This window comes from Neodiprion lecontei, chromosome 1, assembly GCF_021901455.1.
Source record: "Neodiprion lecontei isolate iyNeoLeco1 chromosome 1, iyNeoLeco1.1, whole genome shotgun sequence".
Classification (NCBI taxonomy): Eukaryota; Metazoa; Arthropoda; class Insecta; order Hymenoptera; family Diprionidae; genus Neodiprion; species Neodiprion lecontei.
The window spans coordinates 27,061,325-27,082,421 of NC_060260.1; the positions used below are offsets into that span (position 1 = coordinate 27,061,325).

Below are 21,097 nucleotides of genomic sequence, written 5' to 3' on the forward strand. Positions count from 1 at the left end.
GTTATTCTAACAATTTTGCGGCATGTGCGAATCGAAGTCTAAAAATATACGATCGCGAAGGCTTTCAGGAGGTGTTTAATGTACTGCAGCTGCGGTGTAATCTTTGATCCGTTTACGAAAAGCTTGCGTTTTTTAAATGCACTCACATTGCGGAACATGCATTAATGTCACGTGTACTGCTACGAGTGTAAGTTTTAACGTGAAACAATGTTTAGCGAGTAGTCAAATTCTTGTGAAAATCTGGATTTTTTCAAATGTTGATTTACAAAATACAATTCTTTTATATTTTGCGGTTCAATAAAATTGCACTTCTTTACACAATCGTAAGGTTTTTGTAAATGGATTGTTATAAAAACAGTATGATTGGCAAAAAACATGTGTCGATATAAACAATTTCAAGAATCCGGACAATGGGGATGAATTTTAGATATCCAATAGCCCTGTAATCGTCAATTTTAAAAAAGTACCAGCTTTTTAAAAACTCCTCTGCACTTCAAACTCGCAGAAATTGAATACCAGTTCATAATTGTATAATTTACACTATAACATGTCGATCCAACCGTTTACGCATTAATGCTTTTTCGACCACAGAAATGCGCAAAAGGTGATTGCAAAATAAAAGATTTAAAAATCAAGGCTTGAAGCAAATGAAAAATTTCAAGTCCAAGTGTATTTTTTTGTTACTGCTAAGACATGCAACAAAAAAATCTCGTCGACCTTCCGAATTTAAACTAACAAATTTCAAAAAAGAAAATTTCGACAGTTTTTTACTTCCGAGCGTTAAATTCGAATTACACCGTTTCTTGTCGATTATCAACGACGACAATTCGAATCGACGATTTTTTGACTCTATTTTTCAATTACCGCGCGGTTCTGCACAGAAATCAAATTCCATGCACATATAATAATACACGGTAGCTATGTTTATGCGGTCACATTTTTCGCAAAAGTCTTCGGACGTTTTCTCTGCAGTGCATACCAAGAGTTTTACGTCAAGTAAAAACAATTGAGTAAAAATATAGTCCGATCGTCACTCCGTGCAACTAAGCCAACGTTGATACGCCTTTCACGGTATTGCGTATTATAATTCAGGCGTGTCTTCGATTATTCATTCATTCATTTAAATTATTTATCGCACCCCTGACTTTCCTCAATTTTCTCCATCACTCCTCGTCCTCCTCTCCCGTACGTATATCCGCGGTATCGACCCTCCTCCGAGCTTATCGCGTCCGGCTAATAACATTAAATTTCGTCCCATGCGTGTTCCGAAAATATATGGAGGCTACACACGTGTACCTATGTATACATACAATATGTATACGCTGTACGCGCGATAAGGTCGCGTAGACCGAATGACGCGATGATACCTATACCGCCTCGTGTCTCCCTAACCATTATTCCATCCGTGTCCAAGGGCCGTACCTCCATAGAACCTCGGAAAAACGATAACGGACCTTGACTAGATATCGTATTATAGGACTGCGAGTCACTCGTCGAGCATTGATTGGCCGTTATTTGAAGGCTCCGACGATACCCGAACTAGACCCAACATTTTAATATTCCATACTATACCTCGGACACATTCCGTTAAGAAAAATTCCATCACTTTTTAGTGTTGGAACAAGAGGACAAGGCTCGGGCCCACGTCGATTTGGCTTGTAATGCCCCGTGTAAAATTGTAACAAAAAGTCTGAGCTTCGGTTCTGACGATCTATCTTGTAAACAGAGGTAATAATTTTTTGGACAGAGAGTAGCCCGTCTAATCCTGGAATATCCTCGCATAGATACCAGTACTCGCGTGAAACACTCGAAGATATAACGAACATACGCGAGTAGGTACACAATACCCAGCACAGGAGTTCTTCGTGCCGTATGATCGTAAAATTGACCCGACTTTGAACCCCGGCTCTATCGGGGTTGAAAACGATAAGTCGAAAGGCACTAGCGGCAATAACGGATAAGCCCCCCGTGACCGTACTCTCCCCGTTTTCCCCATGCGGCATATACATATATCGCCTCCCCTGGAAACATCAGCAATTCCGCCACGCGAGTCTATAATTGTACAATAATACGTAGCAAGGAATTTCGCTGCGAAATACGCCTCGTGTTCATTTCATGCACGTGAATAATAATAATAATTGGGTTCCGTGTTAGAATAGACGAGTCACGAACCCCCAAAGAAAAACCATACAATTTGTTTTCCATCTAAAAAGTAATTAATGAGAGTAAAATTGTTATGCATTTAACGACAGGTAGCCGATCGGTTTTAGTTAATCGATAAATAAATTACATGTAATAAGAAGTATGAAAGCGAGTGATTAATTATATTGTAACTATATACCCGTATAACACCTGCGCCGTATTATAATAATCAGCCACGAAAGAACTCTCGAAATTAATTAAAGTTAAAATTGGATTAACGTTGAGAAACTTTTTCATGAGCCGTACGATGAGGTTTTCTTCAAAGTTTTTCTTCGCCTCGGATAGCGGAGCAGTGTTACTTTTTATCCTCCTCGTCAGAGGTATAAGGTGTTTTCATAGTAAAACTTCGGCTCACCTGTATCCGCCTGTATTACACATACCTGCGCATAACCATACATATACACGTAATCGTAATTAATCGACCCATCGCGAGGAGAAAAAGAAAACTGTCCAAAGTATCTCCAAGTCGTCCCGAACACGTCGTTATGATTCTTGAAGGGAAAAGTTTTCGACAAAGAAATGACGGTGCGTTATGCTTTGGTAAAAGAAATTTCCGGAAAGCAAAACCAGTTGGCAAAAAAGAAAAAAGAAAAAAGAAAAAAGAAACCTATCAAACGGATGAAAATTTCATTCGCGTCACGTAATGTATACTTGTGTATAAAGTTTTTCTCACGACGCTGAAGCTGGCAGGCAGAATTAACAGCCAAACGTTCCGATGTTCATTCGTGAATAAGGTATATATAGCGAAGTGTGAAAATCAAAATTTTGTGAAAAATCTTCCCAATACTGTCATAGAATTACGAGGATAAAATTGAACTGCATTTTTCTCCTTTCAAAAAATTTAACAGGTTTGGCTGCTAACTCTGGCTGCTCTAGCTTCAACTTCATAGTTTTCTCGTACTATAAATATCTGTTCTGTTTCTCCGTTTGTTCAGTTGAACAAACAGTAAACGGTACGTGAAATGTGTTGTCAAGTATTCGGATCCTAGATACTTGAAGAAATTAACAATTTAATTAGCGAGATCATATAAGGGGCGCGTGTATTTTAAATTTGTTTGAGAAAATTCAAATATTGCTAAATTATAGGCATCGTGAAAGCGAATACATGGACTTGGATTTAAAAATAACAATCAATCAGTCTCTGTACGTGAAACATAATTAGGTGATGAAAATATGAAATGGATATGCTAGAACAATTTCCTACCATCTAACGAATACGTAACAACAGAGGGTCGATAATTTTCTTACACGTATAATGATCGTAAGTATCCGTAAGTATAAATTTTTCTTTGTTTCGTTTCGCATGTTTGTTGCACAAAGGTGAATGATCAATGACATAACAAACGTGTTAACCGTTGATACGAATCAACTATAAACAAATCACTGCTGACGCGATATATTTTCTTCAGAACGTTTGGGAATTAATTTATTCGACGTTAGCAATATCGACAAGACAAATATCGTTATAAATTTCAACGAAATACACGATAAATTCATACTATCGGTTGTGCGTGCTTAAATACAGTATAACGTACATAATACAAGCTATGGGAATAGAAAATCGAACGCGAGAAGCATAACGACAAACTGTCAGAGGCGTATATCAGTCACATTTACAACACCGGATGTGAGTCCCGTGGGTCCTCTCAGAGTAATAACTTGTCACACCCTATGATACGCATCACGTGTCAACATCCAAGCTTGATTCGTGCAGTTATAGTTCGTTATTTCAAGTACACGAGAAATCGATTTTCTACCAACCTGGATCCGATTATACTTCATTACAAATTAACTACCGCATATCTGTATCGCGAGTAATCGGACGATGATCGATCATCCTACAACGTCGAGAGATATTAGGAAATAGAGTATCCTCGACGATTAGTTTAATTTTTTAATACCCCGTTCGTTTTCTTTTCGGAACTCCGCGCAGTATCGTTTCATCTTGTATGATGAAATTGTTGATATTAGCAATTTTTTACACGCAACTCAAGAAGGAAACTGTATTAAAAATGTACGAGAATCGTTTCGTACGCGATTAATTGGAACTTTTTAAATATATATATAATATACATATATATATATATATATATATAAGAGTTGTCTGAAATTTACTCCTTCAATTTTCTCCCAGCTAATTACAGGCTGGAAGTTACACAGAGATCTGCGAAAGTTCGGACGTCGAGGTTTGATTGAGTAACCGAAGGGTGTGTTACGCCCGCTGGGCGATCAGCTACGAGTTGATTGATTGCCGATCCTGAAACACGATGAAACACGCGGCCCAAAATCAAGCCGTCCCAGCAGAACCGAACCTTCGCTTTTTCCCGATTCAACTTGATCAAGGAGATGCAATATCGCAGGACAATTTGGCACGTCGATTATTTAGCTTTTTTTTCAACGTTCGGAAAGGTAAAATCGAATAAAGGAGCATCTGTTCGAATAACGGCTATAATTAGTTACGGTGTAACATCGCGTAAGAAATATTTTTCGGGAATGGTAAACCTAATATTCATCCATGTATATACAATACGTTCTGTGAGATACCGATACGAAACGTAACATATTGAAATTGATTGAAAGAGTGGTAATGGATAATTGTTTTTCTTTCTTTATTTTTTTTTTTTTTTTACACACCTTTTCACTTTTTCAGCCGTGACGCGTGATGAAAAAAGCTGGCGAAAAAGGGGATCGAAAATTGTGGGAGAGTGAGAAGCAAGGAACGGAAAAAAATCAACTCGTTAATCTCTGACGGCGCGGTTATGTGTAATGACGAAAGACGTACTTGATGGAAATAAATTGTTCGGAAAATGTACCGTTTTAAACCGATAAGGTGGCAACGGGCGTTTTTACCTGCTTCGTGTCAAGGATCGATGATAAAATTAAAAAATTCATTTTGTTTCGCATGGAAATAAATTATTCCGTCGTCACGTGTGCTTTTTTGCACAAGCTGTACACACATTAAACATAGATTTTCTAAAATTACGTGGGGGAAAAGAAACAAACAAAAATGCGCTATAATAATTTGACATTTTTTCGCTCCCATAGACAAGTTGTTTCAAATATTCATTATATTCATGACGGAATTATTATAGTAGGAATGCCTTGAATATCTGGGGCAGACAGCTTAGGGGGGTAACTATTTCAGTCACGTTCAGTCATTTACGTATAAATAATTCGTATTCCGAATTCCCGACAAATGTGACTTGAATGATTAATATGAACATGAAACTTGGATGAATTGTTCGGCGTGCTTGCCGAACATCCGTTTTATACGATACGATATGAAATTATAGACTACAGTTCAACATCCCAAAAATTGGTATAGATTTCTGATCGAATATTTATGACAACGAATTGTTTTGCACACATAATTCGCCGATACACACGAAATCAAATTATTTTACGTATGTAACTGAAATTTATAATGTACGTAAAGAATTTGTAAAATATTATACAATGAGAATTGATCGAATTACGATTAAATACACTTTGCTTTTATTTATTCGTTTACTTCGCGTCATTGCCATGTATATTATACACACACATATATGAGGCATTCCATACATCTCGATCAAAATCCTACGTCGATATCCCAGATTGGCTTTACAATTTTTTTGTACGAAAGTACACGACGAAAAATGCGTTCGAAATTTCTTTAGAATTTTTCGACCCAGCGTATCTGAAGTATGATTTAAAAACTTGAAACAAATGCCCCCATTTTCTAAAATATGAAAAAATTTAGGAAAATCTTTTGAAATACAACTAATTTTTAATACCTGTTAGAATATGGAGAATTCAAGAGTAAATAAGATGAATGAAGAAAAAATTATTATTAGTTATACGTATAGTTATTATTAAGTACAAACATTTTTGTGTTCGTAGCAGAATCTTCATCTAGATGTCATGGAATGCGAGAAAAAAAATATGCACTATATATCCCAAAAGGGTTATCAAAAGCGCATTACAGAAAAATGCTGATATATAAGAATCCTAAGGATTTTTTATGTTTTGATTTTTATAATATTATCTCTTTTTATTTTACAAAGAAATGCATTACGGCATTTTTTACAACCCTTCCATATGATAATATCTCTGTAATGCGTCTTTGATAAGCCGTTATGGACCATGATGCATTTTTTTTCAAAATATAAAAAGATAATACGTGTTAAAGCGTTGCTAATATCGGATTTTCAAGTTTTTAGAAAAATCGTTCTTGCACACCCTAGAATTTGTGCTGCAGGCTCAACCTTTTCAAGACTGATTTTTGGATCAAAAATAGGCATTTTTTGCATACGATTATGGAAAAATCGCAAATTTTGACACGTCTGTATTGTGTATTATATACACTGGTACGTGTATGCCCATGCATCCGCGATAAAACAGACTCAACGACGTTTCCTTTCAAGTTCTATAATTCTCCTAGAATCGTTAACCGCGGTGCGTTATGCATGAGCTACGACCGCGATTGATCGATTATTATTCAATTTGCAAAACATCACGGCAATGATTATCGCTCTGCTGCGTGCCTGTACTCAACAGTATTTAGGACGACGGATAAACCAGAATTGGTAATTTCGAATTATCATACGAGGCCTGCAGCAACGGGGTACATCTATAACAGCTATAGCATGAAATGCAACGTGTCGTTGGAATTATTGATAACGCTCGTGACTCGTGATCCGTGATTCGGTTTCCGTGCCAATATAACGACGATTCAGCGGTGAGTTATAACAACAGCCTGTTAATTTTTCGATTTCATTTTCTGTTTCGGCGCACGTGCGACGTTAATCAAGGTAAGCGCGGCATGAATTCTCACTCCTATATACGTACGTATGTACATATACACACATATGCTAGCATACATTGTCATACGAGAAGGTGAATAAACTTCTTTTGCGGCCGCTACGTGAATAACTTCTATTTATACATCCATGTATACCATGGTATAGATTCATTCGACTCTAAACTCGGCGCAAAGATTAATACACATTGCAGAGTTGAGATAAAAGAATTGTTCGTTTCGAACCTGAATGTGCGATCTATTTTCAATTCCCATTTCGTATTGAAATTTGAATTCGTCTATTTTGAATTGCCGAAATTTGAATTCGATCAACTTTCGTAACCTTTCGACTGGTCAGAATTATTTCTTTCTACTTGTCGCTAAATTTATACGGAAATATAATATAATTACAGAGAGGGCTGTTGGCGAAATGAAGAGGTTACAGAATCGACGGGTATAGGGTGATTCTAATAACGAAGCCGTGATTTAGCCTTACAAGACCGAGTCTTGTAATCGCCCATCTTTAATAACAATTAAGGGAGATATTTCGAGCGTGGAATTGTATTACTCCGGCATGCAGGCAGCAAGAAGGGGCGCCGGTCGGAGAATGTATCAAAGTTGAAGCAATTAATAGAGTGTCATTAAGGGACGCGAGAGCACCGGGCGTTAAATTCGCGCAATTTCGAGCCACAGAGAGTAAAGAGCAGCGCGTTTCTCGGTTCGGAGCTACCGGTAGGCATCATTCGAACCCTGTAATAGATGCATGCTCTCGTCCTATAATACGGCAGGAACAATGAGCCAGAAGTGCATTTTACTCCGTCTAAATTTCCGGAAGCCGTGCATAACGAAACCTACACAAGACGCGTCATAAGAGCAACAAGTCTGTAGGCGGCAGTGATTTGCACCCTTTCTAGTTGTCCATCCCTTTTCTCATAAGCTGATAAACTTTATAAACCCGGAAAAATTTCGAATCATTAAAAATTTGCTGATAATTAATTGCGTAAAATTTTCTTTTTTTTTTTTTTTTTTTCTTGTACAATTTCGGTTTAGTATTAAAAGTTTAGTTCGATCTCTGTGTTGCTACTTTTGTCCGATGATCTGAAAAAGGTCTCGGTTACGGCGTTCGGATGGAAGACCCAGGACTTTTCATGACAACCGAATAACTACCCCGAAGTAATTTTCAGAGGGTTTGGTGTGCTGTTTTTTGCCACCGACGGTATCGAAAATGTTGGCCACCTGCGATCACTGTAAAATTTGACTTTCAGTCAAATAGACGATAAGTTGTAGATAGTTTTGCTAAATATTTATGACTGTAGGGTACCCATATATTATTTTTTGTGAAAATGAATAGATTCGTAGTATAACTAGAACAAATTAAAACGCTCCGCGTCTCCGTGGCTAAAGATGGCGCTGCTGCTCTGTAAGTTATTCGCGATATGAATTACGGGTGTAAACTTTACCTCGAGATTGATTCGGTACTGCCATGCACTTTGCGCCAAGTAGAGTTTTAAATGGAATTCAATCGAATAGGAAAGAAATAGTAAAGAAATAGAAGAAAAATGAGAGAGAGAAAGAATAAGAAGGCAACTGAAGTGTTATTCGATCATGCGCGAGAATTGATAATTTTTCATTAATTGGATTGCCTTAGCGTAGAAATTAATTAAAATTGAAATTGAAATTAGTACGAAAAAGAATCAAAGAATAATTATTTATTAACAGGATTTTACAATGAAATTGAAGTTGGTAACGTTAGCGTAACGAAATATTTGGGATAAGAATAAATCACTGTTTCTTCACGATTCATTCGACTAGTCTGTACAGAAAAATATAAGTATACAGACTTACGTTACACATATTCGTACTTTTGGCTAGATAAATGCGATATTTTTGATTGTGTAAGACTTTTCCAATACCCTCATAACGATTCTATCGATCATTAAGTAAGTTTCAGGCAATCCGTGAACGATGACGCGATAAACTCTAGATATAAACGTCACTGTTCATACAAAATGTATATAAACAAACGTGTGAAATTAGACACGAAAATCATCACGAATTATTTCCGAGAGTGAGAGGGAGACAGAGAAAGAGAGAGAAATATCCTGCATATATATATATATATATATATATATATATTTAGTTTGTACATGGATATGTGCATATGAGAATAGGCGCACGGCTATGTATAATATAAGTATATATGTAACAAAGAGCACGTGACTGTGATGCTGAGAAGCAGAGACAAATTGTTCGATGGAAGGTCGAGGGGAAAATCTGAGATCGTGACTGGGAAAAGAATTTCCTTCTCGTATATTATAAGGTCATGTCGTTTCGCGTTAGGGAGATTCTTTCCTCGGATTAATAAATGGTTCCCTCAAGATTTTATGGATCAAGTTTTACCAAATTCTAATACCTATAACGTCTAATATAGAATTATTCATCTGAAATATCTGAATTTTATAATTTCTCAGCGGCATTGCGGAAGCTCTGATTTTTTACGTGTAGCTATCGCTTATGGGTTTGTGGATCTGAAACGATTGCTCGAGGAATTCGGAATAACGTCAGTTCCCTGAAGATTTTTACGATTTATTGATATCGAAAATTTGTCACGGAAATGAAGAGAGAGTCCGGCCCGATTTATCAATCTTTCGACCATCAAATTCTCGTAGTTTGGAATACATTTCAAATTCAGTGGGATTAATCGCTGCTTTTTCTGGGAAATTTGCTTCACACAATTTTTCCATAATAATACGGCAGTATTATCATGATCTGTGAATAGTCTGAAGCAATTTTCAATTTTTTCATGACGAATGAAAAAAAAAAAAAAAACTTGGGAAAAAAACCACTTCACCGTGAAAAAGCACAGATTGGTAGTAAAAAACGATTTGCCAATTCAACAAAACCAAGCAATACATTCCTCCTCGGTGTTTACATTTCATTATACAGGTAGAGAGCAGGTATAAGCTTCAAACGAAATTTCCAACAGGCATACGCGAAGAAGAACATAAAAATCAACAAATCTCTCGCTGATTGGGTTTTCCGAAGTTTTTTTTTCTCTCGTTTTAGCCTGAACGAGCCGAGTCCTATACTCGGATTAATACTTTGAGATTGATTCCGGAACTCACTACCGCGGAAAGACACTAGAGCCAGATACCTAGATAGATTGGATAGATAAAACCGAGAGTGATAGCAGGAGAGATAACGAAAAATAGAGAGACTTTAGTCGGGAAATCGAAAGATGGAAATGTACGAAGAGAATATAGACTCTCTCCGTAACTTCACGCCATGATTACACCCTTTACTAACTGTAAGCCTCCCGAATGTGCGCACGAATCAGAAAATCAGAGAAACCGATCGTGCGGAAATGCGCCGGTCTGACAAACGCTGCAGACGATGTTAGCACGCGGGAAGTTACAGAGAGTTCGTCACTGCAGGCAAACGGCGATTAATCTAATGGCGGTAAAAAATGTAGGTACCTGAAGTTCCGATTTGATGGAAGACCATAAAGTTGGGATAATGATATTTTCTAAAGAGTGAATGCAATCTGGATACACCGAGAGAAATTTTTAGTTCCAGTTGCGGCTCGGTCGTTAAATATTTTCATTTTTTACCACAATCGAAAAATATAGTTCTAGGTAGAAAATGAAAATTAGTTTTCTAGCTGTTACCGGAAAGTCTGGTATCCGTTACTATTCTTTCTCATTACGATCACTGTTACTATATTTTCTTGTAACTGTTGCGAAAATTTAATGCTTGCGCGGCAATAAATTGACGTTAAAGGCTTGTTTAACTGAAAAAGTAGAGTAAACCTCACAAACTGATTTTGCGTTGCAATTACCCAAAAAGGATCGACGATAGCGCAAAATGGTTAGGCGTGCCTCGTTTTTCGCAATTCCAACAATATTCAAACAGTTTTTTCAACGATACCTGTTTTACTGAATCTTTCTAGTTACCGTAACAAATGAAATTTTTCTCAGTTATGGCTATTTGATAGTACGATAGGGTAGAATTATAGCTGAGCATTGCTTCGATCTACTACCGATGCATTATTCCAACTCATTTCGAACTTCACGTAGATGTTAAAAGTTAGGCACTGGTTACTCCACGTTACGGAGACGAAATGGGGACTTGGTTCGATCGTCTTAATTACCTGTATCGGTAGGTGCCAAGTCACCGAAGGATTACAAGGGTTGGTGGGTGGATGCATGGAAGGAAGTAGCGGTGAATGCGAACGAGGCTGAAGGGCTCAGGCTGGTCTGGAAAGAGATATCACAGGCACACAAAGAGAGACAACAATGAGGGGACGCAAGCGGGCCCGTAATTTTATTATCCCTTTCCCACATATTTTATGAAGAGATAACTTGGCGGGGTCGAGGCGGCATGGCTGCTCTATAACTGAGCCGACGGACGGAGATTTTCCTTATTTTTCTTTTACTTTTTTCCTGCGCACTATATATTACGCCTGATTATAACGCGTTAACTAACTGACCTTTGTTTACCTAAGCAATAAAAGAGACGTTGTGTAACAACACCGTGCCTGTGATCACCGCTTTTATTGTGTTTTATCCCGAAGGGTCGTTGTCTCCGTTAACGAGATAATTACGTGCCGTATGGTGGATGGGTTGTCTTGTGGTTAGAAACGTTATCGCGACAAAAAATCATTGATCCTTCGCAATTTTACAACGATTATTACAGAACTAAGATTTCGAAGTACGAGTATGTTCGTTTTATTACGGTTTACTTAATTTCAAACAATTTCAAAATCGCGAAACAACGGTTTTTCTCCGGCATGAATCGTTACGATAACGTCACTAACTTCGATACGATGCCTCCTCGCGGAATGAAATCCTTGGATATTTTTAATCCAAAATTTTCTTTTCTGTCTTTCATAATTCTTGACACGGGCAGCAGAACCGAGAGCTGTTTATCACGTGCGACGGAATGTTTCCAAATCGTTTCGTGGTAGGTAAATCACGAAAATGAAATTGACAGCTAGCTATAGTACATTTTTAGAGTATTTCCAGCAAATCCGTTAGCATCGTAATCGACATTACGAATATAATAAATGTGACTGTGTTTTTGATGGTACCGATGTCGTAACTAATTTCGCAACAACTTTTCTCATCGTGTACGATTATCGCCAAGCCAAGAAGGCATCGATTCAACTTGTGTCATATACGCGTATTATTGGACGTTTGACGATAAGGTTTATCATCCGCTGCAAGAATGTTGTTGTGTTGATAAAAGGAAACTCGCGGCTCCGACGGTTCGCTTCAAGATGACCGATAAAGACGAAGCCGGTATAGGTGTACATAAATTTATGCTCTCAAAGTGAAACTAACATTTGTCGATATTGATCTACGCCACACAGCTTGTCGGCCCGCAATCAGCCGCTCAATCAGAGACTTTGATTGGTGTACACCACACGGCCTTAATCAAATATACTGATTAATTTATTGAGTTCCAAGTAACAATGATTAAAGGACCAGCTGCAATTGCTGGGCAAAATTTTGCAAAATGATTAAGTAAATAAATAAGTAATCAGAGAGCTGGAAGTCTCCGATAACTATGATGAAACAAATGATAACAGACGAATAGAAAAAAATTATCCCAATTCATTTTTTGAAGTGAAAAATTACGCAATACTAACGCGTCTATGATATCGAGGAGAGAAAAAACGCGCATATAATGATATACCTAGGTTAATTTATCAGGGATGAACGTGTGGGGTGATTGAGCTTTTGAGAGTCGATGTTAGTAGAGTTCACTGTAAAATATTACAGCAAGAGCCTTTATTGCGTTAACCAAAATACCGCAATACTTAGAGCATTGAATATCGTACAACTTTTATACACGCATACCTACGTCATTCAAAAAGCTTTCCCGCGTCGTTTTTTCCGCGAATAAACGTCAGCTAAAGTAGCACAAGCTTTTCCCCCTTGGACGATGAATGCCAACGCCATTCAAAATCGATCCGGATAAAAATTTTCTTCACACACATTCCTTTCAATTGCCCCAACTCTTCATTTTCAATTCATTTCTTTCCATTTCGTTTCTCACTCTCTTTGCATGCGTGAAAAATCGACCATTGCTGCAAGTTGAAAAATGTTCGGTTGTATATTTTCAAAGAGAAATTAAAGATTGCTTAATAACCGTCTGCTTTAAATACCAATGCTTTGCTCATGCGGATATAAAAAAGAGAAACGCGTGCCGATTCCGCGTAACTTATCGGTACAATACAGCTAAAAATGTTAGTGTTCGAACGTAGATAGAATTTGTGCAATCAACCATTTATCTATTATGGGTGAAAAACAAGGTGATACACCGTATTATATGAAAAACATTGCTTGAAAAATAACGTTGCGGTAATATTTCATCTGTATCCTTACACTGGCAGATAAATTTTGCCAGCATGTGTTTCACACACACGCACGTGTGTGTGTGTGTGTGTTAATTTTATGCATAGAGCATAAAACTTGCAAAAATCATGTCAGAGGAGTAATAAAAATAAGGAAAGATATCTGAGCTTTCGCTGTCGTAACTTGATTCTTTGTTTCGATAAGAGTAAGAGGTTGGACTATGCCGGCTATAACGCTATTACAGAACGTAGGTGCGTCCGTCCATAAATTATCCATTAACTGGTGCAGCCCTCCGGTTTGATATCCCGCTCCGTTTACGCCACGTTGAGCTTTCACCTCGAGAGCCTAATCAGCTTCTGCCTAGGTTAGGCGTTTCGGTTTAAGGGCTACAACGCCCCATCGCATCAGTCAGCTACAGAGAGGAGGAGAAGGCCTTCGTTCCTGAGCTCCAAGACGCTGGCTTATCATCCCGGAACGTGTGTAATATACGCAATAACACCGTCCATTGCGAAACGAAGCAAGGGCTTATTTTGTATGATACAAAAAGTAAAGTCTCAACATAATATTGAGTTAATAATCAACGTTGAGAATTATAATATATTAAAATGACGATCGATAATGATTTGCACGGAATTAAAAAATTTGGTATTAATCTGAAGATTTTTAAGAAAAATTCTCAATTCATTAATTTTCAAGCATTATACGGGAATGACTTTTATTCATTTGTTATTGATGCGTTAGAATTTTTACATCCGATTAAGTGTTTCCTCGATATAATTTCTCTTCGACGAGTTATTTTTCATTTGATATTCATGAGACTCGAAGTATACTTTTCAATTATAGTAAGAATGAAAAATTTATCCAACCAGTCAATTTTGTTAAGAAAATTTAGATAAAGATCAATTTCCATGTATTACACCCATTACCCTGTACAATATGATGTACCCTGCTAAGAATTAATAGTCCTTCAGAACTTCAAGCGCTCAAATTGACGTAATCCATTTAATCCCGTGTTCCTGCGTCATGGGTTACACTGCGAAATTGGGTCACCATGCGCTTCTAAACTAAATACAGAATAAAAATAAAAAAAAAAAAAAAAAAACAGAGAGAGAGAGATGGAGACCAGGATAAATGTTGCGAGCATTGTGTTACAACATTTTGTCATTTACGAGTTTGTAATTTATAAACTGCCACGCTATTGTAGGTTCACGAAATTGGCTTGATGCGTTGAATATTTTAACACCGGAGGGCTAAAAATTTTACTATTGAAAGGCAAACACGCGTGTAAACGTAAAATGATGCGGATGAGATGAGGCAAAAGAGAATAACGATGTAGTCTGCAGTTATCGGAAATTTTACACGTGCGGTGTCGGACGACCTGCAGCTACTGCGTGTAGGTAATCGGTGTTTATAGGACGCGCGGGGGCGATTTTCCTACCCCCAACTATCCAAGCTTTATTCATACGATGAAAAACAAGGCAAAAAACTTTGATGTGAAAGTGTAATATCTAGCGATTGACTGAACTGCAGTCAAGTTATCTAATCGTATTTTGAACACGAAATCTGGAACGTGTAAAATAAAGTCCTAAGCGATTTTTTAACCAATTTCTGTCAAATTGAAGAATCAGCTTAAAAATATTCCTCGCAGAGAGTAGTTTTGTACCTTGTGTAAGCTCACGCGACAACTTGTATCATTTTCGACAGTGTTGAGCGAATTTTCAATTAATTAATAGAAAGGTGAATCGATTATAAATTACAAATGCAATTGAAATGTATTTTAGAATCAAATATAAATCAAGACCATGTATGAAATGTTATTTCGAATTTCATACACAAATGAAATCAACCCCTTTTTTCGATTCAATTACAAATTAAAAAATTGTAATTTATAATTTACATGTAATTAATTAGAAATCTAATTGGATGCTATCCAACATTGACTTACGATGCTTCGTTTGGTCAATTTCTTCCCAAAGAATGTGAACGGTATATTCTATCAGCGGCACTCTTCAAAGAACACATATACTTAAACGCGAATAAATAAATTTGAACCATACGGATATTGTTGCGCTGCAGATACGGAGATACGCAAGTCCACGGCGAATGTATAACCTTTTGCAGATAATGAAACGAGAGAAGGGTTCGTCGGGGGCGAGTGCCTGTGACATGACGGTGTAAGAGCACAAATCACGCGACTAATCTGGCTTTGGCTTCGAATCAACTCGGGATGGACACCGTGCAAAGCCAGGGCTAAAAGGCCAACGACTAATCATTCCAATATGGGGCGTTGACCCGAGAAATTACGATATATATATATATATATATATATATATATATCCGACACTGGGGTCTCTAAATGTCGAATTTATACCCTATGTCACTATGAGAATCCATCACGATTTCAAAGATTTGTCGACGACGTTACCATGATCTTTTATCACTCATGTGTTCAAGAATTTATAAAAGTAAATAACGTCGTAAAAACTGGATAGAGTTATGCGTAATCAAGTCATTACTATAATTGCGGCGTAGCTTTTTATGAGGCTGAGATCCAGAACGCTAATGCAACGCTGGAACTTTTGAGATGAACGACATTCATGACAACTTTGGGATTGTACGAAATTTTATAAACCGGTCAGCTACTTCAAGGTCATTCTGACGTTGCGGAATGATAATTATTAGTTTGCTTCGTTACGTTACGTTGTTAACGTGAACGTTAACTTGAAAAATTTCCCTGAGCATATAGGCTTGTGGATAGCAGCTGAATTCCCTAGCGTTTCCCAACTTCTCTTTCACTGTGTTGGAATTCTGCTGTGACACTTTTAGTTTTCCCAGAATTCCTGTGTAATAAACGGCCACCCTGACATTGTGAATACACCACCAACGATTGGTGAAAGTAGGTCACACCCACTTTTAACGGTAACAGGATCGAGGGGAGAAGAGAAGAAGCTCGGCTGAGCTTGCGGGCGGTTTGATACAATTGTTCGAACTTTGGCGCCTCGGTCCCTTCGCTTATCACACACTCGCTACGTGGGGCGTGTACTTTCTGCTCCTTGGGGGGCGAAAGAAGGGATTAACCACGCGTAATATTCGCAGCTCTCGGCGTCACGTCAAGAAGCTCATCGTATCACGCGCGAAGGCGAGGGTCTTCGTAATATACCGGACGAGAAAAGGGAAAGGACGGTGGTTCGAGTAACCCTTCGAGGATTTTCAGACCCCAATACTCGATCCGCAAAAAGAGCCCTTCGTCAATTTCTCTTACAGAATCTGGTCTTACAGAAGGTCAATTTTCATTCGCAAAAGACTTTCCAGATGTATTGTTAATATAACCTACGCTACGACGACGTACTTGAAGAGCGAGTACGTGATGATTGGTTAAATTTCGTAAGGGTGTTTTGTTTCAGAAGTGGTGATTGGCGTGACTCAATGGTCGTCAGAGAACCGTGACCAACGGATTTTGTTGAAAAGCACAGATCAGGAAGGAGTGCTTTTTGTGCAAAGAGTTTATTCCGTATGTTTCTTCAACTACGACTCGGATTTCCCATAGTGAAGAACATACAATAATTTTGCGACACGAAATTAAGAGTTTGAAAATGTTAATATACAACCTGAAACAAAGACACTGTGTCTCTTTCAAAATCGCTCATTGCAAGAGAAAAAAGAATCGAAAAACAATAAAAAAAACTTGATTGAAAAACTAACAATGTCGAAATATCCACTGAACCCAAACAAGTCCAATAACATCCAATTAGACTCGATCGCTTCGAGCTTTAAAAAACAAAAAACTCGTGGATTTTCCACCCTCCTGCCGCCACTAACAAAGCAGTAGCATGTGGGTTCGGGACTTTGGGGTATGAAATGGAAGTGGTACTTTTTCAGACGGCTGCATTAACGCGATTCGCATTGTATACGTGTTTGGGACAGGCACACGATGTGAAGATACGAGGCGAGGTGCTTGTTTTTTTGAGGGGGAAAGAAAGACTGGGGTATGCGTGCAGGGAAGGTAAAAACAAACGTATAAAAACGAACGATGTTTATCGAACATTCGGTTTCCCTCTCTACGATCCCTTTCTACCTTTGTCTACGTGAACGTGCGATTCACTCGCAAAACGATGAACCCTTTCAAGCCCTTTATTCCAACCAACTCCTCTATATTTGTCTTTCTAGTCCCTTTACTTCACAAAACTCTTAACAGGTGCATGACTTGCAGTAGTAGATAAAATATGCCCATCGTCGTTATTTGTATTACAACACAAGGTTGAAAATGGGTAATTTTAGAGTGATTATGAGGAGGCATGAGGCACGCGGAGAAAAAATGAACACTCGTTACGCTTTGGGGCCTATAATATCATCAGGAAAGAACATGTACGAGTCTTCTTCAGTATGGTGATAATAATGTGAAACACATGCGTAGGATCAAGGAGGGTGATATTACACATTTACACGCATCCTGCCCAAGCTGCCGCACCACTTTTCCGAACCACCCAGCACTATCCCTGAAACACTCTTCATGAACCATCAACATTGACGATACCGAGCGAAGTCTGAACAGGGAAATATAGACAGCAAATGCCAGGATCTAGATACGCAGTGTAACTGCAAAGGATACGCGACGCTGACAACGAGAGACAACTGTCACCTTATACTCCGGGCTAAGACGTGCGCATTCGAAAAAGTGAAAAGTATCATCGTGTACGTTGCATGTCACAGCTGTGTATAATCTCAATGCGGTTTTATTTTACACGTTCTCTTATCCAAGTTCACAAAAGACAAAGAAGTTGCGCGTTGGCTGAATTTAAGCTGAGATCACGATAAGCAGTTCAGAATAAAAATGCTAATGAGTAGATATGTAGGTGCACCAAGTTCGTCAGGTCTGTAATGGTTTAGAGTGAATCCTCTTATAGTTGATGAGACCGCATGACTTCAGCGATTAATGATAGTAAGGTCAAATGATATGCTGGTGTCACGGGCAAAAGTATGTACTAAGCGATAAGTAAGATTGCCCAACACCAATGTTTGCAAATCAAGGGTTACTAGGTAGTAGTTCGACAAAGTAAACAGTTTACGGAGACAAATCTAAGATTGGAAGTAGAACTCCGGTAATTAGTGGATTTGATGACGAAAACACTGCTCGACTGTGGTATCAGAAGAGCAACCAAGTCTTTAAGAATTTCAAGACTTACGACGTACTTAACTGATTCAGCAAGGAATGACTTGGAGTATATAGCGAATGATGGTGAAAAGCTCCCACCAAGCGGCTCGTCAGGAAAAACATTTCACGACTCGCCGGAATCCGGAGTTTCAGGAGGTGCACTTCGGAAGACGTATCCCGAAGGAGCGTCTGCAGTATGAGGAAGAAGCAGGCAAGCGACGGTGACGCTACGACACAAGAGGGGGATATTGAGTTAGCGGTGCAGAGTTGTTGAGGCAACGACAGCAGGAGAAGGTTTGAATTGGCAGTGATTGGCGGAGGGAGTAACAAACATCCGGAACGTCTGAATACCACGACAGGCATTTGAATTACTCTCTCAAAGCTCGGGAATGTCGAAGTCCCTCAACACTTGTCCGTCCTTGGATGTTATCCCATGCGCAACCTGCCGCGCCACGAATCTCGTTGCTGTAGTTTTGCTGCAAGAAGGTGCTCTTCGACTTCTACTTGACTAGCTTAGTCGTACGAAAACTGTGACTGATTGCGAATAAGACACTAGGGCAATTGGCTCTAGTTGCCGCTACCTTGCACAAAGTACAGCTGGAAATACCTACGTACGGCCATAAAGCCAATGTACTTCGCAAAGTGAATTCCGCTACTCGTCCAACAGCTGAATAGGTATATAATCACCAAGTTTGTCAAGTACTTTGTATGCCCAGCTTCAACCTCAAATACAAAATTCACCTCGTCAAACTTCAATAATCAATTTACAAACTACTCCGGTGGACTCTGGCTTCTCGGTGATATTCACCCAAACTATCCACGTACACTACAGAAAATTTTGGCTTTCATTTACCATAATTCCAGCCAGAAATACGATTGAGAAGAAGGAGATTTGAGAGTAGGCGTTGAGTAATCGCGTGCGTTATTTGATCAGAAACATATTTTGACCTATCTATTTCAGTCTATCCTACCAACTCTATTCAGCGACCAAATGTCATTGCGTAATATTCAACGCACGAGAGTGACGTTACGATCTGGATTACGTGATGAATAAATTTTGTATCGATCATACCGAAGGAGTGTATGGTAATATTGGTAATAGTGGAATATGGATGAAGCATGATTCGTCGAGCATTTACAGTCATCGGTATACACGCTCAAGGCATAACGCAGTCCGCGGACATAAATGCTGATAATCGCAACAAGCAAGAGAGGCCATGGAAATGTTTATCCTCCTGATTAGCCACCGCGCGGCATTTTATCGAAATGACGTAAAGTTTCGCTGACTAGTACGCTGATTCGAAACTTTAGCTCTCTAATCAGTACGGCTCCGGGATGTTACGCCTCGGCACATGATATACGTATCATCAGCACCGACTGTGAAATGCACCAAGGGTACCAACACATGGATCCGCAGCATACGTATACCGCATACAACCTGGCTATAGAAGCATTGAGGTACTGGCGCAGGCACATTGACGGAAACTAACCAAGTGGGCACGTGAAAGGTGCGGATGAGGTAGCGGTAGGTAGGAGATACATGGGTGAATCGAATCCAAGGCTGAGTAAAGGAGTCGGGGATGGTTGGTCTTGCAGGTCGTCGTCTTCGGAGAGGAGGAAGAAGGGCGCAGTCGATTATCCTCGCTCTCCGAGATTGGTCCATATTGGTAGGAGATGAAGCGGCGAAGTCCTATGTATATATTCGTCTTCTCTGTAATTAACTACTCGAGTCCGTCCGCGAGAGGTGGCGGCGGGTGGGCGAGAGGCGCCCTGGCATCCGGACAGCTCGACGGCGCCTAACCACTGCTGCAGGCTGCTGCTTCAGGGACGTGGCGGGAATTGGAATTGGAACTGTTACGTTCCACGAATATAGGTATGTAGGAGCATCGACACAGGGAAAGATCCACGAACAGAGTGTGCGGGCTTGATACGCTCACAATCAGCCGGATGGCACACAGCCGAACATCGTAGTCGGTAGGTATAACGCATACATCCTCTGATTTAAATTAGATCGTCTAGGGTTATCCCATCGTCTAGCCATACCGAGTACCTACTTGCAGACAGTTTGCTCAATCCGTTAAACAATTTTGTAGTTCAAGGGTTACCTGAACACCGGTATATAACTAGGGAGATGGAGTGAAGCTGCGGCGCCTGACTCTCTGCCCACCTACTCATCGTGCTAGTCCAACGTTAAAGAGGACCAACCTAATTAGCGTGATTGGATCCAAGAAGTTGAACTGTAAAAAATTAAAAAACTCGGAAATGTCATTTGTCGGGTGATCGGAATTTCGAATCTCGCCGGTGAGTGCGGTTGATACGTGTTCAAAGATAGATTACAGATTAGTTACCTTATACCAAGGCTTGGACTTTCGAGCATCCAGTGATGCCACTGATAAGCCCTTTCTAGGTGTTGGTAAGTTAGAGCGGAACTTGCAGAGAACAAATCGCGCGGTCAGTCGGACATACGAATAGCGAGTTACATAACTATTCTGCAGTTGTCATTCAACATACAGTTCGTTACTCGCTCTGTTTCTCATTCATCAATGGTACAAGATTGTGCGGTTTTTATTTTCCGGATTTTTGGGAGTTAGAAATTGGTCGCTG

General features: G+C 39.1%; 1 protein-coding gene across 3 annotated transcripts in view; it reads right to left on the bottom strand.

The window, feature by feature from the left end:
- LOC107226406 (bifunctional heparan sulfate N-deacetylase/N-sulfotransferase) overlaps nucleotides 1–21,097 on the bottom strand; it is an 81,616-nt gene that overhangs the window by 38,696 nt on the left and 21,823 nt on the right. Inside the window, exon 2 of one of the 3 annotated variants that reach the window (XM_046746320.1) lies at nucleotides 18,537–18,720. The exons of the other annotated variants lie outside the window; for them this stretch is intronic. Coding sequence (XP_046602276.1) covers nucleotides 18,537–18,616 — 80 coding nt within the window. The 5' untranslated portion in view covers nucleotides 18,617–18,720. The remainder of the gene's footprint in view (nucleotides 1–18,536; nucleotides 18,721–21,097) is intronic. 3 annotated transcript variants of the gene reach the window in all.